The 25511-nt window shown below is 38.6% G+C and overlaps 1 protein-coding gene across 1 annotated transcript in view; it reads left to right on the forward strand.

The window, feature by feature from the left end:
- The window catches only part of LOC126176834 (tuftelin-interacting protein 11), a 148717-nt gene that overhangs the window by 93551 nt on the left and 29655 nt on the right, over positions 1–25511 (forward strand). Inside the window, exon 9 of the mRNA XM_049924021.1 lies at positions 9644–9885. Within this exon, the coding sequence (XP_049779978.1) occupies positions 9644–9885 (242 nt within the window). The remainder of the gene's footprint in view (positions 1–9643; positions 9886–25511) is intronic.

Genomic DNA, 25511 nt, shown 5'->3' on the forward strand with positions numbered 1-25511 from the left:
ATATGTGTACTCATATTATACCATTCACGATCGACAAATGATACACTACTACCTGACTCAATCCATACACTGGTTCAGAAGATAAGGCAGCAAACACCAACGGCAAACACATTATGTTAACTCTGCACATTGTGTGACAGTCATGTGGTGCTAAGTAGGTATCCTGTCCCCATGCCAGCCTCTGGCATCAGCTGTTGTTGTGTTGCCTGAATTCCCTGTACCCTTCTTGCCCCCCCCCCCCCCCCCCCCCCCCCCCCCCCCCAGTTTCTCATCAACGTGCTTAACATTCTCCACACTGACTATTATTTGTTGTAGGTCATAAAATGAATAAACATTACCTACAATTGGTCTTGTGGTTGTATGTTCTCCAGAGCACTCACTACTGCTTCACTTTTGCTATATCCATACAGAGTGCAACCATTGCCGTCCACACCAGGTCAACATAATCAGGCAATGTCTCATCAGCTGCCTGCAGCTTAAAAAAATACTCATTAGTTAGAAGGGGAGGTATCTTCTAACAAATCAACACTGTCTTCAATCACACCCAGTAAGGAAGTGCATGCGCTGCTCGCGTCTCCGACTGTTTGTGCTGTGATGGTAATTGGCTCATCCAATGCACCCCACAGCGACTGGCACAACTCAACCAGGCTGTTGTCTTCCGCTTCCCCTCTAATATGCGGTTCATGCTATGAATTATATTTCCTTCTGCCTCCGATGATATAGGATGCTACAAACACACAGGAAGATGTTACAATGGAACTGATAAAAATCCTTTAATTACCTAACCCACTGACTAATGATAATTTCTCTTAATTGTTCAGTGCCAAGGTATGTATTTGCACAGCAAAGGTATGGTTGAGAGATCCTTATGTTGTAAGCCACTGAATCTTTTTTTACAAATCTTATTTGCACAGCAGTAACTAAAAGTTTAGCATACATTGGTTCTTGAGCAGGTACTTTGGTTCCTAATATAGCTAAGCACTACGCAGTTACGAAATCACTTCTGCCCAAGCAGGTATACACATGCAGTGGACTTCTGCCTGTTAAAAGAATTAAATGTCAGCAAGGTTCTTACCCACCTAATATTTAACCAAATAGACTTACAAAGCAATTGGGCCTCAGTCCACAAATATGATTTTAAGAAAGATTAACGGGCTTGTCCTTAGAGAAATTGAGAATTCGATCTATAATTTACATTACTTCATTGTGGGCCATAGGCCACTACAAACAGAACAAAAACATGTAAAAATACTAATGGGCTTTTGCACTTTATTATGGGCCATAGGCCACTACAAACCGAACAAAAATATGTAAAAGTACTAATGGGCTTTTGCCCAAAACAGTTAAGCACACACAGTGGGTTTCTGCCCCTTAAAGCAACAAATAAATTGATCTACTAGTTACTATAAGTAGTAGTTGTTGTTGTTGTTTTAGTCTTCAGTCCAAAGACTGGTTTGATGCAGCTTTCCATGCTACTCTATCCTGTTCAAGCCTCTTCGTCTCTGAGTAATTACTGCAAACTACATCCTTCTGAATCTGCTTAGTGTATTCATCTCTTGGTCTCCCTCTATGATTTTTACCATCCACGCTTCCCTCCAGTACTAAGTTGGTGAACCCTTGATGCCTCAGAATGTGTCCCACCAACTGATCCCTTGTTCTACCCAAGTTGTTTCACAAGTTCCTTTTCTCCCCAATTCACTCACCAGACAAATTCTTCGAATACATGTGAATGAGCAGAGGAGCATTCGACTCACATCAATAAAGGAAAGACGAATGTTTTTTACATGATCAAGAACTTTTAACAACTGATAAATGTGCAAGAATGACAGACTAATGCAAAAGAATGAGCGTAACACCTGTGAACTAGCTGTGATGTAACGGTAGCTTTCCTGGCTGGAAACTGTAGTTAATAAACGAACCTGAATTTGGTCCTGGCTACTTCTTATATTTTAACTGACTCAGGTACAATTCTGTATACTAAATTTTATGTATACTGTTTACACTGCATCGCTAAGTATATTTTTAAGGTCTTACCAAAGTACTTGTTCTTTAAGTGTATACACACATATCCCAGTATATTAAGCACATTAAATTCCTAATAAAATACAATGAACAACCGTGAAATTTTACTGATATTTAATTTTGCGAACATAATTCATCAGCAGTCAGCGTTAAGGTCAAGTGTTTCAGTTAATCTAAATAGTCTTCAAAAGTAAAGCACACAAAAATTTTGAAAAGAAAGTCAAACATTTTGTGAAATAATTTGTCTGTAAAAGTATGAAATAAAAAATATTAGAGAAACATTTAATGTTCCTCATTTTCGTTAAGGATTTTGAGCATCATTCAAAGGCACGTGTAATGTTTCTCTGATTTGTTTATTTCTTTTACACAAATCATTTCATAAAATATTTGAGTGATTTCTTTCATTTTTTTATTTTCAAGTTTTATTCAGAAAGCATGACCTCATTGACAGACACCTCATGCGCTTTCCTAACATCCTCTATTCTCAAAAATCCTAACTGTACGTGATTCGAAGGAAGCCTTTTGGACTTTTAATTCCACACCGATGTGTCTTTTTATGTGCAAAGTAGCTAGGCCCTCAACAGATGAACTTTTTGACACTTCATTTACATAGCTTTCCAGCGGCTTTTTGTGAAATATTTCAATTTTTCCTCAACTCAGTACTTAAGTTTTCCTTAAGTACCCTGATTACTTTCAAGCAATTAAATATCTCCATGCAAAATCAGACCTCATGCTGGTCACTTTGATATCTCATTTGCCTGTTTCTCTCTCCTTGTTTGGCTATGAAAATTCGGACAAAACCTCATGGTGTAAATTATAGGGTGTCTTGTTTTTGCTCTGCTCATGTGTCTGACAAAAAATATCGAGTGTTAATCATACAATAAAATAGTCCTTTCTGTGTGCTGTCACTTTCAAAAAACATCATTTCAATATCTTGAGTCGTTGATGAGATATGATTATTTTTACGACCACTTTATTCTCAAAGTGCAGGAAAGGATTTGGACACACCGCGAGCAATCCGTCCGTGGATATACCATCAATATCTCAAGAATAAAAACAGATATCATTCCACTCTCAACTTTAAAAACAATTTAGATATATTGGTTACATTTCATAAACAATAATGTATGGCATAAAATGAACTACACGGAAAGTTTATGTGATGTGATTTTATCTCTGCAAACCCTTAAAAATTTCGTGCAGCCATGTACTCAGTTTTATGCAGCACAGTAACTATGGCGAATAACGAAAGTAAATTCTGACCTTTATGGAGGAAAGATATCAAGCTGTAAGATGTGAAGAACCAAATTTTTTTACCATATAGTTTGCTTAAAATCAGATGATAAGTATTTCATAGCTGCTGGCACGTCCGCTCCACTGCCTTGCCGAGAAGATGCGTGGCTGTCGCTCTCACTGTTGCGTGTGCTGCAGCAAGATTCAAACATGTTTAAATCCAAACATCATTAGTTGTAGCAGAGGACATGCAGACCATGCACGTTGCACATGTAGGACACTTCCGTAACCCTACCTGCGGCGGTGTTCCATTGTCTGAAGCTGTCGATCGCTTGTCGCTTACGTAGGATGTGGCCTTAGTATTTTGCAACCATGACTTGTTAAAAATATAGTTTGGTAATTTTCACACTTGTCAGCACCTGCTTTCTTTGGAATTGAAATTATTATATTCTTTTGAAGTCTGAGGGTATTTATCTTGTCTCATATATCTCGCTCAAGGCTATCAGTATTTCTAATGGAAAGTTGTCTACTTCCGGGGCCTTGTACCGAGTTAGGTCTTTCAGTGCTCTGTCAAATTCTTCACGCAGTATCATATCTCCCATCTCATCTTCATCTACATCCTCTTCCATTTCCATAATATTGCCCGCAAGTGCATCTCCCTTGTATAGACCCTCTTTATACTCCTTCCACCTTTCTGCTTTCCCTTCTTTGCTTTGGACTGGTTTTACATCTGAGCTCTTGATTTTGATACAGGTGGTCTCTTTTCTCCAGAGGTCTCTTAAATTTTCCTGTAGGCAGCATCTATCTTATCCCTAGTGATATAAGCTTCTACATCCCTTCATTTGTCCTCTAGCCGTTCCCGCTTGGCCAGTTTGCACTTCCTGTCACTCTCATTTTTGAGACGATAGTATTCCTTTTCACCTGCTTCATTTACTGCATTGTTATATTGTCCCATTTCATCAATGAAATTCAATATCTCTTGTGTTACCCATGGTTTTTTATTATCTCATCTTTTTACCTACTTCATCCTCTGATGCTTCCACTGTTTTTTCTCTCAAAGCTACCCATTCTTCTTCTACCGTATTTCTTTCCTCTGTTCTTGTCAATTATTCCCTAACACTCCCTCAGAAATTCTCTACAACCTCTGGTTCTTACAATTTATCCATGTCCCATCTCCATAAATTCCTACCTTTTTGCAGTTTCTTCAACTTTACAGTTCATAACTAAGAAATTGTGGCCAGAGTCCACATCTGGCCCTGTAAATTTCTTACAATTTAAAACATGGTTCCTAAATTTCTGTCTTATCATTATACAATCAATCTGAAACCTTCCAATGTCTCCAGGTCTCTTCCAAGTATACAATCTTCTTTCATGGTTCTTAAACCAAGTGTTAGTGATGATTAAGTCATGCTCTATGCAAAATTCTACCAGGCGGCTTCCTCTTCTATTCCTTACCCCCAGTCCATGTTCACCTACTATTTTTTCTTCTCTTTCCTTTTCCCACTATCGAATTCCAATCCCCCATGACTGTTAAATTTTCATCTCTCTTAACTATCTGAATAATTTCTTTTATCTCATTTTACATGTCTTCAATCTCTTCATCATTTGTGGGGCTAGTTGGCATATAAACATACATAATAGGTGTGGGCTTCATGTCTACCTTGGCTACAATAATGCTGTTCATAGAAGCTTATCAAATTCCTATTTTTTTTATTCATTATTAAACCTACTCCTGCATTACCCTTAATTGATTTTGCATTTATGATCCCATGTTCACTTGACCAGAAGTCCTGTTCCTCCTGCAACCAAACTTCACTATACTCTGGTCATCATAAAAATAAACCTGATGTAAACATTACGCCATGTCTCCTTCCGCATTTTCTTGAATCTGATTGGATTTCGTTTTATGTGGAGTGGAAGCCAAACTGTGATCAGTACAGTCAAGTATGATCATAATGTGTTTTATGCTGTGTTACACGCACGTAGACTAAGCGACAATGTGGGACAACAGCTTTATTGGTGCATTAAACTTTGACAGCACTGGCCAGCCAGCAGTCCAACTAACCTGCAATGGTGTGAGTAGTTGCAGTTCAGTCATAAAAAAAAAGATGAGCAAAAAAAACAATACAGCTTTGAATGTTATTTAATTTTTAAAAAGAATGAAATAATATTCAGAAAAACTCCAGCACTGCCGCGCGCTTCTTAGGTGACGAGATGGAAAGCATAAAATGCCTTCATTCTTACCTTACATAGTATTCCAATTACAAACAAGAGTGAATGAAAACTCCTAACTTACACACAGGGTAATTCTTCTGAGCAAGCTGTGTGTGATGCAAAGGCGTACTGCAGGGATTTTACCGTACTTTTGAGTACTGAAGCCAATGAAGGTATTAATTACAGTTGTTCATCAGGTAATATCTTAGCTCCTTCATTATCCAAGTTCGAGAAATATGTTTCAGTTCTGGAACTGTCGTCTGCTATGTTGATAACAAGTCGGCCAACAACAGAATCCGTGAAGACAACCAAGCACCGCATTGTCTCCTCATCTTTTATGACTTGCTGCGCTGTATCCCTCCAGTGTTCGGCAGTGACATGTGAAAAAGCTGCATGCGTTAGTTCCAGAACATCTGGAAGCTTAATAGTCTTGATATTTCTTGTGACAAATTCCTTAACTAGGCTCCAGATCTGTTCTGTTGGATTCATATTGTAAAGGTACCCTGGCAAATGTAAAATTGGAACATTTTTATGGTGTGCTCATTGATGTGAAAATGATTGTTTTCCATGTTTCTGTGACACTTACTACATCTGTTACATAAAACAACGGTCTTAGTCCAAATAAAGAGTATTTGGTTTTTCATTTTTGCCTTAAAAATTAAGTAGTTGTGTTTCATTAATTTAGCTAACCTTTGTTAACAGTCCTTCATAAAAAATCGATAATTAAGAATTTATATTTGGAATGAAAACAGGAATTTCGTGTGCATAATGTAATTAAAAAGAAGAATGACATACATTATTCATAAAAATGATGATGAATTTTACAATTATGATGTAGGTATTTCTAACTGAAAGAGAAAAAAATGATTTTGGTGAGACTTGAAACCAGGAACCATGAGTTGCAGTGAATAATAAATCTGCTACGCTACTGGTAGAACTACACAGGGTATGTGAAGTTAAAATTCAACTGTATCTAATGCAGCCCTGGGAAAACTTTAAAGCCGATTAGCTCTGTAAATTTATGAAAAACATTAAGAACAGCCTATTTCTTGGCACTTTTAACAGTGTTCCACACGCGTTTCACTATGTAGCAGTTAGTAGCCCACGTCATTTCCATACTGTGAATTAACAGCACAATAATCGGAGCACAGCTGTACTGAGGCTGTGACTGTACACAATTTTTGAAATAAAAACCATGTCTAAAGTATGATTAAGAAATACGTTGATGTCTGTTAATACATTTGAATATCTTAAAGTTTCATTTAACGTAACTTAGTAGTTATATATAGCATACATAGTAGGACCTACTTCCAAGAGTGTAACAATACCATTGTACGTGTGCTACGGCTTCTGACCAATCACTGTGTTTGTGTTTGTTTACATCGGGTTTATTCTTATGATGAACAGAGTATAATTTCCACTATATCTAACTTTAACCTATATATTCCTCTTTCTAAATGTTCTAAGCGTGATTAAGGGACTTGACACACCACACTCCGATCCATAGAATGCCAGTTTTTTTCTCCTGATAATGAAGTCCTCTTGAGTAGTCACTGCAAGATCCAGATAGGGGACTATTTTACCTCCGAATTATTTTACCCAAGAGGATGCCATCATCATTTAACAATACAGTAAAGCTGCATGCCGTTGGGAAAAATTGTGGCTTTAGTTTCCCCTTGCTTTCAGCCGTTCGTAGTACCAGCACAGCGATGCTGTTCTGATTGATGTTACAAGGACAGTTCAATCAATCATCCAGACTGTTGCCTCTGCTGTTACTGAAAAGGCTGTGGCCCTTCTTCAGGAACCACACATTTGTGCACTCATTCAATAGATACCCTTCCGTTGTGGTTGCACCTACCGTATGGCTATCTGTATCACTGAGGCACGCAAACTTCCCCACCAACAGCAAGGTCCATGGTTCAGCAAACAGTTAAGGTTCTAAAACCTCTGATGTTTCACTAAACATAGACTTTACAGCAGTTAACAAAACTCTGTACATTTACAGTAAAAAAAAAAAGAATCTGCCTACCAGAGCTAATGAATTCATTGCATTCATTCTCAAAAAAATTGCAAGGTGATGAGCCTTGTCTTTTAAGGAAACCAGAAATAACAAGGCAATAACACTACCAATCAAGACAGCTGCTTGGAATCGGAATACAGCCAGTAACCTGTACCAACATGTGCTCATACATAGCACAAGGTATGTTCCATAAACAGTTTATGGTTTAATGTTAAGCTGAACGCAGGCTGGACTAACACTTCCAACAAAAACAGCATTTTGTCCCCACTAGAATTCCAACCTGAGGTTACAGTAAGTTGAAATCACCAGCATCAATAAAACCTAATTTCACTGATCTGTAGAAATATACTCCTAGGTGGAATCCAGTGAATGCTCACTGTTGATTGAACAGCAGAATGAATACTCAAGAGCACAGCCTTGGAACAGTGTGGTGTTTGCACCTCGTGCCACTATCATTAGGCCAACACAATCGCCGGCTGCTCTCCCTCTCTCTGGCATATGCTGCAGTCAGCACTCGGCCAAGGCTCCACTGGCCTGGTTGTACATGGATAATGCACATGATCCCAACACGAGTAAAACTGCAAGCCTATGCTCCAATCATGTCAGAAGCCTAGCACCGTCTCCCGTTTCTGCGCTTGTGCCTTGCTTAACATTCTACCTTCAGCCGCAGTGTGTGCCTTCTTTCACAGAGTGGGAAAGAATATTGTTGCACCAGAGCTTGACCATGGAGAAGGAGCAGTAGGTACACACCAGTTGTTGATTCCTTTGGACTCCCGAAATACACACTTGACATGATTTCCAGTCACTCCAATTCTGCAGGCAACTAGGACTTTTCAGAGGGCACAGAAATTCTTTACATCAGGACTGGTGCACCCATGATGATTTACAGTTCCTATGTGATGGTAGCTTGTTAAATTGTGTTCAGAAGTGTGTGTGTAGTGTTATAACAGTGACTGTTGTGCAAATTCTCAGATTCAAAATGCTTTTTATTGTGAGGAGAATGGCATTTTGTAAACATTGGTGGTTCGTCTTTCTGGCTGTGTGTGGGAACTGCATAGATAGACATAAACCAATTTCTGAATCCATTCTGTCATTAGAAATATTTTGTGAAGATGTTGTTGGACAGCTGTTAGGAATGTTAAGAACTACATTACTCAGTGCACACCTGTACTAGTTATTTTATATTTGTCTGTTGATTTCAGTCCATTTCAGATCTTCCATATGTCGTGTATCAAAAGAGAATAAGCTATGCAGTGTATACAATGACTGCAGCTAGTGCCTCATGAAAGATATTCATACCTACATTTTACATTTTACATGTGTTATGTGCAGACTGTTACATAATTATAAAAATATACTTGACAAACCTACTCAATTGTGCATCCCATAATTGCAATGTCTACTCATCCTGAAATGTTGTATTAACAACGTTTTATACCCAACATATCCCCTGCCTTATAGTGTAAACACTGAAGTGCTAGTTAGCAAAAGTTGCTGCTCTTGTTCAAATATATTGAAATTTGCTCACTGTCTAATTACAACATGGTATTGTTAAGCCGTTACAAAAATGCCACTATGAATTAAACAGTGCAGTTACAAAGAGGATACAGTCAGTTCTCTCTAATTGTATTAGGTTAAGCTTTAATTACATTGACACACTCCGTGCATAATACATGTACAATATGTGGATAAATAATCTTTCATGAGGTGCTAGCTGCAGTCATTTTACTCTGAGATGACATTGACAATTATGGATAGCTATAAAAACAGCGTGGCTCAGTATTTCTGCAGGGGCTTCCAATGACTTGTTGAGTCCATGCCATGTTGAGTTGTTGTGCTATGCCAGGCAAAAGAATGTTCAGTATGAGATTAGGAGGTATACCACAAATTTTATAACCTGAGTGTGTAGTTTGTTTTCTGTTGATATACATGACCCGCAGATGGTTTGAAATGAACCAAAATCTGTAGTCGAAAACAAAATGGCTAGTACATCCGCATATTCTATCACTGTGTACTATTGTGAATAATGTAGATAGCCTCAATAACAAATTTACAAGCTTTACTTTTATTTCACAAGTTTTACATAATCCTGTATGGTTGTATAGTTAGTCTTTTGTTGTTAATTGTAAAGAATTTTATTTATTGGTATTTCAGGACCGATATTATGAAGAATATCGTATGTATGAGTTGGAGAAGCTGGCATGTGGCTTGGTTGCACCCTTGATCCATGAGAAGCTGAAATCGTGGAAAGCTTTAGAAAATCCAGCAGAACCAATACGTCTTTTCCAAACCTGGAAGGATATATTGGAAGTTGGACATCCGCCTGGGACAGAAAATGGCCCTTATCAGCAGTTGGTTTGGGAAGCATGGATGCCAGTCATTAGAACTGTTATTAGGTAAACTAGATGAATTTACTAATATTACTGGTGGAGAAAGATCAACTTCTCCCAGATGCTGTTGTGCCTTCTGCTTGGTTTTACTGGTTTCATCCATTGAGGATAATGTACAAAGTATTTGAGTGCAGATATATCATGTGTTAAAATTTGTTTTGATTTTGATAATTTTTAGCATCATTTGAAATTTTGTTAACTTTAATCCTTACTGCTTTCTTTTCTATAGGTAAATATGTATTCTGATTTTCAGAATTTATAAGATTTGCACCTTGTAGGACTAATGCAAACTGTGAAAATAATGACAACTTGCAGCATGGACCATAAAGGAATGTCCAGTGTTTAAAGAATTGTCAGATTATAGGTCTCCCAGGAAATCTTAAATGCATAGGAGATGTAGCAGCCACAGTCTGTGTCAAAATGTGTTTGTTTTATGACAACATTGTGTCCCCTCTTGTATGTATACAAGGATCTAGAGAGTTGGGACTCAGTATGATGGTGGACCTCAGATAGAATGTCCGAGGTGAAATGTATGGTGCTGTCAATAGACACACTCAAATCTGCAAGAGATACACTTCTAGCTTTTGGAACTAATAGTTCCTTTGTTGAGGAGAGGAGAGGGATAGGTTTAGGGAAGGTTAAAAAGGAAGGGCAGGTCACTCGGGCCATAGGATGAGAGTGCCCAACGTGTAATGAAGACAAGGCTAGATGAAGGTACCTTTATGGTGTAGGGACTAAAGAGTTTTTTGTGTGAGACTAGGAAATTCAAGAATTTCACATGATTCAATACGTTCTTGGTGCTGCCAAACTAATACATACAAATTTAATTAAACCAAGAGGAATGGTGCACACCTAGCACAACCTCGAAATTGCTACCTGCAGGGTGTATATGGCCAGGACAACCGGGAAATCCAGGAAAAACCAGGGAATTTTTTTCTCTGGGAGAAATAAGAGAAAAACCCAGGATTTTTTTAGAATTCGGGTGATTTTTCATTGTGTTAGTTTCCAGTTAAATTTTTGTAATTTTGACTGGTAAGAACTGATACTCTGACAAAGAATTTTACTTTAGCTCACTTCAGAATAATATTGCAACAGTAAAAAAGAAACAAGAGGCTAACACCAAAATACAACTTTAGTTGCAAAGAAAATGTGGCACTTCCAATAACACACAGTGCACACACAAGTATCTGTGTGTCAAAGACTGTGGAATACTTCGTAACAACAAACGGCTTTCGATGTTTCCTGTGGACCTCACTTTGATGAGTGTGAGGTCACAACTATTTACATTTCAACCAGGTCGCTGGAAAATATTGCCAGTAGTGCTTTGAGGAGTGTTGCTTTCAAAGTAAATTTCCTTGTATGCAAGATGAGTTATGTTGGGAGTGAGAATGTGTGATGAATTTCTTAAATCATGGAGCTTTAGACTCTCATTCAAAACTTAACAATGAGGACCAGTCACTTTAAAAAAATTGGGCCTAGAGGACCAGCCATTTATACCATTATTGAAAATTTTACTGGCACAATTGTGTTTGATATATCTTAAAGGGTAAAATGGTAAAAAGACCAAGTTTCAAGGCAAATTTTTCATATTTATTGTAATTTTTTCATAGATTACAAATTGTGCAATAACTATGGCAAAAAGTATAATCATTCTTAAAAAAAAAAGTGTGAAGTAAGTTCTTGAGCAATTTCACACTTAATTAGCTTTTCTATGGAAAAGTCGAAGTGCTCGATGAAACATGTATTCAGCCAGGTAACCAACAGAATGTTTGTTGCACAGCAGTGAAAATTTATGATCATACTTGTCGGAAATATTCAGCTGCTACAATTTAAGCTGTGTGCTCATGATCTTGTGTAACCACATCCTTAAAAAATTATTTTTAATGATCAATACTATATGCAAAAGCGTAGCTTTTCTTGTAGCTGTACTGTGTGTATATTAACTTAAACCATTATCTTTTCCTATTAATGTGTCTGTGCTACTTAACAAGGATGTTGCTATTGGCTGACTACATCACATGTCTTATGCTCTGAACATCCGCTTTCATTGGCTTACGAGATCACACAACATGGACTCTGATTGGCTGACAAAAGAGCTTCACAATCTCGATTTCAGTAGTTCAGCAGCTACTGTGCTGTATTTGGTGGAATTCGTGTTTACACGTTTGTAATATGAAAATATGTACTGTAAATGTTTCCATACGTCAAAGGGCTTCCCAAAATGCATTGTTTTTTCCTGGTTTCTTTTCTGAAAGTGATGGGAAGTTCTGTGACAGTATAAAACCTACACCATTCAAATGATTGATAAGTTTTACAGCTGCGAGGGAAAGTACATTGTCATTTAACACAGAAAAAAATGTGTTCACCAGGGGTCGACTGCATTTTCACTTGGGGAAAAAATGCAACTCTTGTTCACATGACCACAGTCTCTGACTGCCGAGGTCTTGAGCTGGGAAATCCAGGAAAAAGCTTGGAATTTTTTTTCCATGTCTGTGTATACACTCTGTACTTGTGAATTAAGTAATGAGATCACCTTACAGCAAAGCTCCTCAAAAAGCAACAACATAAAAGTTCTGAATCATCATCTGGATATGCATTTAAACCATCGTTCAGTACTAACTTTTTCTGATGATTGACGATGACGACAAAGATGATATTGCCCTTCATCAGCTTCCCCCTTCATTGCAAGGTCAGCAACTTGATGTCTAGAGAAGTCTCACCATTTATGTGACTACTGTTCTGCACTGCAATCTAAGAGGATTCGGGCTCCGCATGGAGGAATAGGAAGCCCTTCATGGCTCTGCATACAACAACATTATTTCAAAATTGATTTCATCTCAGTGTTAATGGTAAGATGGCTGAAAGCAGACTGTTGTTTTTGTGTAAGACATTTCATTCCTGATTGGTTCTCCTCCCTTCCAACATACAGACTACTGCTATATCAATATACATTTGTTGTTGTTGTTGTTGTTGTGGTCTTCAGTCCTGAGACTGGTTTGATGCAGCTCTCCATGCTACTCTATCCTGTGCAAGCTTCTTCATCTCCCAGTATCTACTGCAACCTACATCCTTCTGAATCTGCTTAGTGTATTCATCTCTTGGTCTCCCTCTACGATTTTTACCCTCCACACTGCCCTCCAATGCTAAATTTGTGATCCCTTGATGTCTCAAAACATGTCCTACCAACCGATCCCTTCTTCTAGTCAAGTTGTGCCACAAACTTCTCTTCTCCCCAATCCTATTCAATACCTCCTCATTAGTTACGTGATCTACCCACCTTATCTTCAGCATTCTTCTGTAGCACCACATTTTGAAAGCTTCTATTCTCTTCTTGTCCAAACTAGTTATCGTCCATGTTTCACTTCCATACATGGCTACACTCCATACAAATACTTTCAGAAACGACTTCCTGACACTTAAATCTATACTCGATGTTAACAAATTCCTCTTCTTGAGAAACGCTTTCCTTGCCATTGCCAGTCTACATTTTATATCCTCTCTACTTCGACCATCATCGGTTATTTTACTCCCTAAATAGCAAAACTCCTTTACTACTTTAAGTGTCTCATTTCCTAATCTAATTCCCTCAGCATCACCCGACTTAATTTGACTACATTCCATTATCCTCGATTTGCTTTTGTTGATGTTCATCTTATATCCTCCTTTCAAGACACTGTCCATTCCGTTCAACTGCTCTTCCAAGTCCTTTGCTGTCTCTGACAGAATTACAATGTCATCGGCGAACCTCAAAGTTTTTACTTCTTCTCCATGAATTTTAATACCTACTCCGAATTTTTCTTTTGTTTCCTTTACTGCTTGCTCAATATACAGATTGAATAACATCGGGGAGAGGCTACAACCCTGTCTTACTCCTTTCCCAACCACTGCTTCCCTTTCATGCCCCTCGACTCTTATAACTGCCATCTGGTTTCTGTACAAACTGTAAATAGCCTTTCGCTCCCTGTATTTCACCCCTGCCACCTTCAGAATTTGGAAGAGAATATTCCAGTTAACATTGTCAAAAGCTTTCTCTAAGTCTACAAATGCTAGAAACGTAGGTTTGCCTTTTCTTAATCTTTCTTCTAAGATATATACATATACATATACAAGATATATACATTTGTTATATATTCAAAATGTGCTCCATCTACTTGCTGCTGCAGCAGCCCTGTGATAATGAGATATATTAGTGAATGCTAACGAGCCTTTTATTCTTGGCAAAGTTAATACATGTAACGCATTTTCACCTCTAACAGGGTTTTAATAGTTGATCATCTCCGTAATAAGTGAGTCCTATGTATTCTTGGAACAGCACATATTTTCTTTACTACAAGAATTATCTGCTTCATAAGCTCTTCTGCATTTCCACCAATGTATGCTCAGCGCTGCTGTTGGAAATATGTATGCTGTAAGCTCTCCAACAAAATCATCATCTTGACCTTGAGATACTAGTGGCACACACCGTCAGGTGGCTTGCGGAGTATAGATGTAGATGTAGACAATCAGGAAGCATAATATAATCAGTGTAACTAAGGTCATTGGTTTCCAAGCTGTTTCCTAGATTCATACATAGTTTTATGTATCACTCCATAATGAGCAAGAGAACGGTGTCTGCAAGACTCATTTTTACATCTTGGCCCTGCTGTCATGACAAACAGCATCAAACCACTGATGGAAATGCCTTGCAACTCTTCTTGTTTAATGACAATATTATGAAAAGGATAGATTGGTACTCACCTTATAGCAGAGATGCTGAGTCGCAGCAGGGGGGGGGGAGGAATAAAATTAAAAAAAAATTAAAAGGGGAGAGAGAGAGAGAGAGAGAGAGAGAGAGAGAGAGAGAGAGAGAGGCTGTCAAACAAGTAAGCTTTTGGCCAAAAAGGTCTTTATCAGAATTAGCACACACACACACACACACACACACACACACACACACACACACACACACACAAAACTCTTGTATACATGACCACAGCCTCTGGCTGCCGAGGTCGTCTCATATAAAGATTTTTTTTCTTTTGCAGTTTTCTGCTGCTCTTTTGGTTTTTCAATAACTTCATAATTACATTTGATGTTTAGCAGATTAGAGAGGAAGCAGCAGTTGTAGAATTTAAATGTTCTTCAGATAAGTCCATCTGTGTTAAAGGTTACTGTCAGTGTCTTGGCCTTAACTTAGCTAAATTGTGGAATGAGGATCCTCTCGCTAGTATTATTGCTTAAAAGATTTTTGGAGCTCATTTGATGATGGGTTTCTCAGGTGCTCCAACCTCGTTCAGTGAACTTGATGCTCCATTTAACAATTCTGTCAATTGACTACAAATTCCATAACATTTATTTGCTGTGTACCATGTCAGTGTATCTTCTGAAGAAACCAGTCTTGTGGCCTTGTGCTGATGAGATAAATACTGTACCAGTTTCACAAGTTAGTTTGAGATTTGATCACTTGAGAGTCTTATGGGGAACCTACAGTGTGTTGTCAGGGTGGCTGCCTCATATATTTATTTAATAAATTACATCCAATCCAGTCACAGTTTTCCAAATTACATGTTTTGACTATTATTCGTTGTCCATATTAGTATATTTACAAGTATAAAGGCTTATCTTCAGCTGATGACACCTAGTACTAGTAATTAGGTATTGTAGGTATTAGGTCTGTAAGGAGCAGAAATATGTGAACACTGAGTAATTTTCACCAATTTATTCACAAATATAGGTTACAATAACATGCATACTATACAACCTCACCTTCACTGTGTCTGTCACCCTAGCCTGAATAATTACAGACTACCAAGGTTAACCAGTGTGAAATGAGAAAGACCAATATTTGGTCCAATCCTCCACTGACAGTACATCACACACACTTTGCCAGCATCACAGCTGTGGAGGCATTTTGTGGCGGGTGGTCACCTGCACTGATGCAAGTACCGTATTTACTCGAATCCAAGCCGCACTTTTTTTCCGGTTTTTGTAATCCAAAAAACCGCCTGCGGCTTAGAATCGAGTGCAAAGCAAGCGGAAGTTCTGAAAAATGTTGGTAGGTGCCGCCACAACTAACTTCTGCCGTCGAATATATGTAGCGCTACACAAGCATGCTTTGTGGGCACACAGATAAATACTGGCGCCAAAACTTTTTTTTTCTCCGCCCCGAGTTTCGACCACTGCATTTTCATACATTGTCCAACGAAGTTAATTACAAATTCCGTATTGTTCATCTTCGAATGTAGCAGAATTTCAATGTACTACGAAAATCCGACTGGCAAGACTGTTAGGGATGTTTGTCAATATGGCCAACTCTACGTTCCGAGTTTTTTCCTACCCGTGAGAAGAGATGGTTGCTAATAGGAACCTGATGAAATGTGAATCACATGCAGTATTCTCTTCACCATAAGAATAATACGAAAATAAACATTTTGCCATGTATTCTTTCGTGTTTGCTGCTCTCATTTAAATCCTGTCTGCCTAATAAACTACGAAACTAGAGAGAAACAACAGCAAACGCCGAAGAATATACGTATCGTGTCACGTTTATATTCGTATTATTCTTATGCCTAATAGTGATATAGTCAGAAATGAAGCACGGCAACTGACTAGATTTTAAATGTAAGATGATTAATTTCTGTGCAGAATTTGATGTACTAAAGAAGCGGCCGCAAAGATTTTCAAACGGAGAAAAATTTGCGCCTAACTCTCGTTCAGAACATGTTCTATCATACGCAGTCTATTATTTGGTTCTTGTTGATCATTATCAAAGAAAGCAGCAGTGTAAGTAACAACAAACTGCAGTCTCTTACCATTGTTTCGCTAATGAGACGATTCCTCTTTTTTTTTTTTTTTTTTAAAAAAAAAGCGGTGGTAGCGCGCACGAAAGCAAGTCATGCCGCGAGCGGTGACAGGCCGTACACACGCACTATCAGAATGCGACAAACAATGCATGACACAGTACAGTAATGCATTTTCAGCTTAGAGTGACGTAAACACCTATAACAAAGAAAACGGCACTTATAAGATCAAAGCAAAATGAGCAATCGATTCAAACCAGACGAAGCACCTGGAAAAGGAAGGGTACCCGTATAAATACGGACGGAGCACCTGACGCATAGAAATGGCTACCTGGTAAAGCTTAACTGCTAAGCTTACGACTCGAACCAAACTACTGTAGCTGTATCGTCTTTCATTCGACCTAAATTGTGTCTCGTATTACAATGGACCAACTTTGTTTCGATTTGGAGGTGCGGCCTAAAACTTTTCTCTCCCCTTGAATTTCGAGTCTCAAATTTCAGGTGCGGCTTAGATTCGGGAAATATTTTTTTCCTTTATTTCGAGTCTCATTTTTCGGGTGCGGCTTAGATTCGAGTGCGGCTTAGATTCGAGTAAATACGGTAGCTGGCAGCTGCAAGCATGTGTGAGTACTAGTTGCTGCTTGCATGCCTTTAGCTCTTACAGTCAGTCACCTGCAGAGAAGAGCTACCCAAGGTGTCACCTGGGCATCATAAATATGTTGTGCTTGTTGCAGCATCGGAAGGGATTGCAGTATTTATGTAATTTTCAGACTCAGTAATGGTTGGTATTGACAAGTAAGCTTTTAATGTACTAACTTAGTGGCGATGTGTGCTATAGAAACCAGACAGTGTAATATAAGAATTAAGAACATAATATTGTCACTAATTAGGGATTAACTTTACTGGAAGGCTCAAAAGACTTAACCTCTTTGCTGACCATAGAAAGAGACTATTTCGTGTGTTGGAAAGGAGAATGTATGACTTAATGTGAATCAGAGTTAGCAGTTGACATTTTAATATCATTTTCTCAGTGTATGAATTTCGAAAAATGTAACTACAGCTGTGTAGATTATTTTTGTAGAGCACTCTGACCACCTGGCCATTGAGTACCTTACCACATTAGAACCACCATCAGTCCTCATATTTTAGTCTCTTTAATTCTCTAGATTGTCTCTTGATTAGTACTCCTTAACACTTTTGCTGCTTTGGGTGTCTAGACGTGTCCTGCTACGCGTTCCCCAGGTGCTGTGGACATACATAAGTGTGCTGCTTTGGTCTTCCTACCATGCTGTGGATGTCTGCATTTGTCTGAGCTGTTGACTACTCACTACTGCAGACAAATTGCATCCAAATGTATATAAGTGAATAAAAAAATTTCGAGTATTTATCATACAACATGTGTGTGTCAGTATGCTATCATCTGCAGAAAACCTTGTTTGAATATCTTAAATTGTTTATGTGACATGGTGATTGTTATGCCCTCATGATTTGTGATGTGCAGAGAGGTGGATGGGTGCACTGCACATGACCATCCTTCAGATGTAAAACCCAATAACTCGAGAATGAAATGAGATATCGTTCTGCTCTCTGTTTTAAATAAAATTTTGATATCTTATCTACATTTCATTTGCTGCAACATATGAGCTAAAATCAACTACACGCAAGGTTTACCAATGTGTTTTTACCTCTATAGACTCTTTAAAATTCCATAGAATGTTTTACTTAATTTTACACAGCACACTAAGTTTTGATGGACAACGAAAAGAAATTCATTTTTTTATCGAGTAAAGATATCAGACTCTAAGATGTGCAAAAATCCAATTTTTTCACCTAATAATTAATAAAATAATGATTCAGATGATTTTATATTGGGTGGAATGCTGTCTCTCTCCAGACACACCAGCATTTGGCGAGCAGTACAGCATAACAAAAGATACCTCAACACAAAATGCAGAGAGCATGTCTGTAACAGTGAAAGGGTTAATTATCCTGCATCATACGAGAGCAGAATTAATTTGAATATTATAAACAGATCATTAACAATGGTGTGTAATTTGGAGACAATTCTTGACATCTGTATAAACAAAAGTAACCTCTGCATTGGCTGCCTGTCATTTGAGATATTTGCGGTTTAAATATTTGTACTATACAACACTGTAAACGTAAAGAAATTATAGGATGTTAGTACTGTCGAGGCCATATTTAGGCAGGTGCAACATGTTTAGCTGTACAGGGCAGCAAAATTTTTGGGGCAGAAAAATGTTGCCATTGGTTTTTTTTAAATATAATTTTAATGTTCATTACATCAGCATTCAGGCATTCGATAATTTATCGGCAAAGTGTTGAAAAATAATTGTACCTGTCATTAAATTCGTATTTTACAACTAGTCTACCTTTATAACATTTTTCATGTACAAGCACATTAAAGCTTTGTCAAACAGGAAGCGCACAACCTGTGTGGGCACCCGCCACACTCTCTGTGTTGCGCGGATACATGCTACAGCTTCCTCCTGGTCAAACAGGAGGTGGGTGCCCCCACTATCCCGCCCTTGCCTGCATTGTGCAGTTGGCAGTTTGTGATTTTCTACAAAATACGTGGCAGGCAAATGTGCAAAAGATGGCAGCAGAAATAGAAAGAATGATTGTGTTGGTGCTTGGAAATTTATTTTGTACGATACGAGAATATGACACTGTGATTATAAAAATGCGATGAAAAAGGCAGCAAGAAGGAAGAAAACTGACGCAAGTGTATTTCAGACTGTAGTGTACAGTACAGTTCAGTTGAAATAATAATGGGTTTGCACAAACTAGTGGTGTCATTGTACGACAACTTAAGCTACAAATATACCGTTTTGACAACAGTTTCTGCTGTATTGATTATAAGTCTATAGGCCTTAAAAAGTCAGCACCCTTGAGTGAGTATACTGAAGGCATTTTTCACCACACACCAGCCCTTGCATATTTGTTTATTGAAAACTGCTCTTGAAGGATCTTACAGGGCTGCTGATTCGGGGAACCTTTCTTCACCTGTGAGCACAGGACAGATGGACATACTTGTGCCTGGGCATGATATCGAAAGCTGATACATATTCCTCATCTGAACTCCCATAAAAATTCAGAAATTTAAAAACTTATGCTGCCACAGTGTCTGTCATAGTGATACATATCGATAACCATGAAACTGATCAATAACTGCAAGCCAGACATTGAAAACAAGTTTTTGTAACAAAAATAATTTGAGCCACTATTTTTAGGACACTTCATTCTAACATGCTTCCCATCTACGTTGTCAGTGCAGTTAGGGAATTGTCACCGTTCCATTAGTACCATCTCAATTTTCTTCCAGACTTTCTCTGCTGGTTGAGATAAATACAGTGGATGTGAAATGTTGTAGAGGTCTTGACACACACACATCTGACTTATCTGGAGGGAGTTGCCTTTCCCATGCGGAATTAAAAAGCAATGGTCTGGTGTGAATCACCAGTGGCCAAATATCTGGAACCAAAGTGACTGACAGGTGAGGCTGTTTGAGCAAAACAGGAGAATCTACAAGACTGCTACAGCAAATACTTAAAATTCGTAAAGGGAGGCACCAGTTGAGCCAAGAAGTATCAGCATTGTCCATGAGCAGGTCATATGGAGTTTCTTCCCGATACACAGTTGCCACCACATCATAAATATCAAATGTGTTGAAGAGTCAGAGAAAACAGAAATATTTTCCTGATGATTGAGATTGAGAGGAAGAAGCGTAATTCAATCCCTAATGTGGGACCACCTGGCAAGGCGAAAAGAAATAAATAAAAATGTGGCTGCAATCACAAGAAACACCACCACTTGTGTACCCTGCAGTCCTTTTATCACCCAGCTCAGTGGTGTCACAATATAGTGCTGGTCACTGTTGCAATTTTTGAATCTGAAATCTTCCAGTGACTCTTCTTGCACCAGAGAAATGTATGAGAAGGCAAAAGTTTGTTTCAGTGTAGACAATTGTTGATTGACCTGTAGTTCGCAGTTGTTTGTATACAGTGCTGACAATATTTTTCAGTGTATATTTTATTCATATAGTTCAATGTTTTATGATAATAACTATTTTTGAAAGTGTACAGGTACAGTAAGTAATAAAATAAACTAAATGGTTTCTACTATAAATACCAATACAATGCAATAATACAACAGTACAACAACAACAATAATACAATAATACAACAATATAATATTACAATAAATATCCATCATAAATAATATTCTACTAATCAGTGACAGAAGAATCAATTACATCACAAATAAAGTGCTTACCTGAAACAAATAGACAAGTCTTTCCTGTGAACCTGTGGCTTTCTCTTGTTCATTTGAATTTTTGAGATTTTGGTTAAATGAGTTTGTGTAATGTTCCCAGTTGTTGGCGAGACATTCAAAAATAACTGAAGAAACGGTGTTCGCAAGACCAAAGCTCCTCGCAAAGACAGTGAAATTCCCTGTCATCTTGTGGTTTAGTGTTAATTTTATGTTTCTACTTTTTTTTGTTCCCTCTAAGTGAGTTTGAATAAAGGCAACAGTTGATTGTCATGAGAACTGCTACTCATGTTTATTGGACAGCAGCCGATTCGCTCACAACGAGCGTAGTTCAACAACTGGATAGCTGCATCCTGTCTGCCCTCTGTTTGACTACAGCTGATTGCAGTGGCAACAGAGCGTTCTGAGTGCACCAGCAGGGCAATCTCTGTCGGACACAGCTTTACTCTCCTTGTAATCACATAGTCTACAAGATTTTGTGTGTGGTGTGTTGTTCAATTCTTCATTCATTGATAGTTACATTGCTGTCATACACAACACAACATTTCGTGTGGTTCTCTATTTAAAATTAAAGTATGTAATTCGAGTACTAACTTGCCTTGGTAAAGTTTGTTCTGTTGTATTTGATATAATCAAAGTACAATGGACTCTTGACTATCTGGCTCATGACTATCCAGTCTTTGGACTATTTGACCTACCGGTACGTAATTAACATCATAATAGTACTTCTCTGTAATAAAATGAGGATTAATTTGTTGTACACACCAGTACTGAACTTTTTCAAAGATTTAGCAAGCAGGCACTGGCTGCAATTGCATGGCCTTTCAAAATGTTTTGTACATCTTTTTTGCTTCTAATACATGTGGAGTCACAGTTACAATATTGAACAAATTATTGGAATCACTCATCAAAAAGTGATATTAGAAGTGCTCACAAACAACAATGAACACATGTAGAGAACAGCTGTCCTGACAACCCTGTGTCGTTTGTTTCTTCAGTTGCATATCAGACGGCCTACTACTGGGATCAGAAGAGAGAATTTATGAAACTCTGGCCTATCTGGTTTTTTGTTGTCCTAGCTTCTAGGGGTCTAACACTTTGTGGAGACAAAAGAAATGTTTGACTGTGCAAAAAATGGAAATATAATTTGTCTGGAAATAATTGCAAGGTGTGATTCTTTTTTTGGCTGACCATATAACAGGGGAGGTCAGTGACCCAAAACATATGTAATGAAGTTATTTATTCTAAATATTTTTCAATAGTAGATTCTGCACCATATATCGCAAAAGGATCAGTGAAGTACTATAATTAGATACATAAATGAAGATGGGCTCTCAGTTGAAAGAGTCCTGTGTTTTATAATAAATGCAGGTCGCAAAGCAGTTTTACAGATTTTGCTTCTATGTCTGTAGCTAGTCCTGCCATCAGGTGTTGAGTATTCTCTGGATTGCACAGTAGTTTATTAGATGAGAACCAGTTTAACGTTAAGGAGTGGGTGTACTGTGATTTCTGGTGTAACCTTAACATATCTCAACCTGAGGTGATTAAAGTTGTGTTGCCTGCATATCAGATAAATGACTGATGGGCAACATAATGTGGTAAATCGTTAAATGCAACACTGAAGAAGAATGGTCCAAGAACAGAGCCTTGAGGCACACCATAAATGACTTTCTTCAAGGAAGAATGCCTATTGTGAATGGACACAAATTGCCTCCTGTTACTTAGATAAGAATTAATAGTTTCTATTGCTGTATTATTTATTCTGTAATGCTGTAGTTTGTCTAGTGAGGTGTCATAGGGGATACAGCCAAAAGCATTACTCAAATCCCATAGCTCTAGAGAGACTGTATTCTTATTTTCAAATGCAGTTAATGTCTGATTAACAATTTCAAAGACAAATTTAAACATGGCTGTTTCTCAGCAACCATTAATTTCAGTGTAGAAATTATACAGCCAACCAGCTGCAAATAACTTTTTGGTACACTGACCTAGGTTACAACACCTCTAAGGATGTCTTCATCAGTGTGAAATTTTGAGAAACAATAGAACTACATTGCAAAAAAGCAATCGTCAGAATTAAGAGCAGGTAGGCTAAAGTCGAAAAATAAAATAAAACTCTTCCAGTTTTTGGCAGAGCTCCTTCTGTGTAATTTTCATAGGCAACTAGTTTGGCAGGTTTATAAATTTTATATATTTTTTTAATTTTTTTATATAAGCTTTATGAAAAATTTCATACTGCTCTGTGCCACATTTGTAATTAATTTTATGCATATTGTAAAGTGAAATTTTCGTGATACCAGCAACATTATCAGTGTATCATTTAAGCTTTTCACCTTTTCTGTTTGGTTTAGAACTGTCTCTTTTCAGTGGTGAACAAGAGTACCATAAATCAATATACACTATGTGATCAAAAGTATCCGGACACCCCTGAAAACATACATTTTTCATATTAGTTACATTGTGCTGCCACCTACTGCCAGGTTCTCTGTATCAGCGACCTCAGTAGTCATTAGACATCACGAGAGAGCAGGATGGGGGGCTCCGTGGAACTCATGGAGTTCGAACATGGTCAGGTGATTGGGTGTCACTTGTGTCATATGTCTGTACGCGAGATTTCCACTCTCCTAAACATCCTTAGGTCCACTGTTTCTGATGTGGTAGTGAAATGGAAACATGAAGCGATGTGTACAGCCCAAAAGCTTACACTCTGACCTCGTCGGTTGACTGACAGAGACCGCCGACAGTTGAAGAGGGTCGTAATGTGTAACAGGCAGACAACTATCCAGACCATCACACATGAATTCCAAACTGCATCAGGATCCACTGCAAGTACTATGACAGTTAGGCAAGAGGTGAGAAAACTTGGCTTTCGTGGTCGAGCAGCTGCTCATAAGCCACACATCACACTGGTAAATGCCAAACGATTCCTCGCTTGGTGTAAGGAGCGTAGACATTGGACGATTGAACAGTGAAAAAAACATTGTGTGGATTGACAAATAACGGTACGCAATGTGGCAATCTGATGGCATTGTGTGGGTATGGCGGCTGCCTGGTGAACATCATCTGCCAGTGTGTGTAGTGCCAACAGTAAAATTTGGGGCCGGTGGTGTTATGGTGTTGTCATGTTTTTCATGGAGGGAGCTTGCACCCCTTGTTGTTTTACGTGGCACTATCACAGCACAGGCCTACTTTGATGTTTTAAGCACCTTCTTGCTTCCCACTGTTGAATAGCAATTCGGGGATGGTGATTGCATCTTTCAACACAATCGAGCACCTGTTCATAAAGCACGGCCTTTGGCAGAGTGGTTACGTGACAATAACAGCCCTGTAATGGACTGGCCAGCACAGAGTCCTGACCTGATTCCTATAGAACACCTTTGGGATGTTGGAACGCCAGCTCCGTGCCAGGCCTCACCTACTGACATCGATTCCTCTCGTCAGCGCAGCATTCTGTGAAGAATGGGCTGCCATTCCCGAAGAAACCTTCCAGCAACTGATTGAAAGTATGCGTGCACGAGTGGAAGCTGCCGTCAAGGCTAAGTGTGGGCCAAAACCATATTGAATTCCAGCATTACCGATGGAGGGCACCACGAACTTGTAAGGCATTTTCAGCCAGGTGTCCAGGTACTTTTGAGCACATAGTGTGTGTCTTAAAGAAATTAATAGAGAGAGTTTCAACAGTTGGTTTGTCTACATCATATTCATAAGCAGAGTCCCAGTTTGCATTTCTCAGGCAGTCTGTGAATAACATCTGACCTAAACACATGTCGTGCCTGGCTTCGTATTTGCAGTCACACAGTTATTATCTGACTGTGCATAATGGTACGTGAGGAGCGGTGGATCATGATCTGCAAAACATTCATCTGCTATTCTAACAGCGTATGAGTTTCGTGAGAAATCAGCTATAATTTTGTACAAAAGAGGCATTCCCACTTGTTGGGCTATTATTAATACAGGGTTATTACAAATGAATAACTTTATTATTTGAGATATTTTCACAATGCTTTGCACACACATACAAAAACTCAAAGTTTTTTTAGGCATTCACAAATGTTCGATATGTGCCCCTTTAGTGATTCGGCAGACATCAAGCCAATAATCAAGTTCCTCCCACACTCGGCGCAGCATGTCCCCATCAATGAGTTCGAAAGCATCGTTGATGCGAGCTCGCAGTTCTGGCATGTCTCTTGGTAGAGGAGGTTTAAACTCTGAATCTTTCACATAACCCCACAGAAAGAAACCGCATGGGGTTAAGTCGGGAGAGTGTGGAGGCCATGACATGAATTGCTGATCGTGATCTCCACCACGACTGATCCCTCGGTTTTCCAATCTCCTGCTTAAGAAATGCCGAACATCATGATGGAAGTGCGGTGGAGCACCATCCTGTTGAAAGATGAAGTCGGCGCTGTCGGTCTCCAGTTGTGGCATGAGCCAATTTTCCAGCATGTCCAGATACACGTGTCCTGTAACGTTTTTTTTCGCAGAAGAAAACGGGGCCGTAATCTTTAAACCTTGAGATTGCACAAAACACGTTAACTTTTGGTGAATTGAGAATTTGCT

This window comes from Schistocerca cancellata, chromosome 3 (assembly GCF_023864275.1).
Source record: "Schistocerca cancellata isolate TAMUIC-IGC-003103 chromosome 3, iqSchCanc2.1, whole genome shotgun sequence".
Lineage (NCBI taxonomy): Eukaryota > Metazoa > Arthropoda > Insecta > Orthoptera > Acrididae > Schistocerca > Schistocerca cancellata.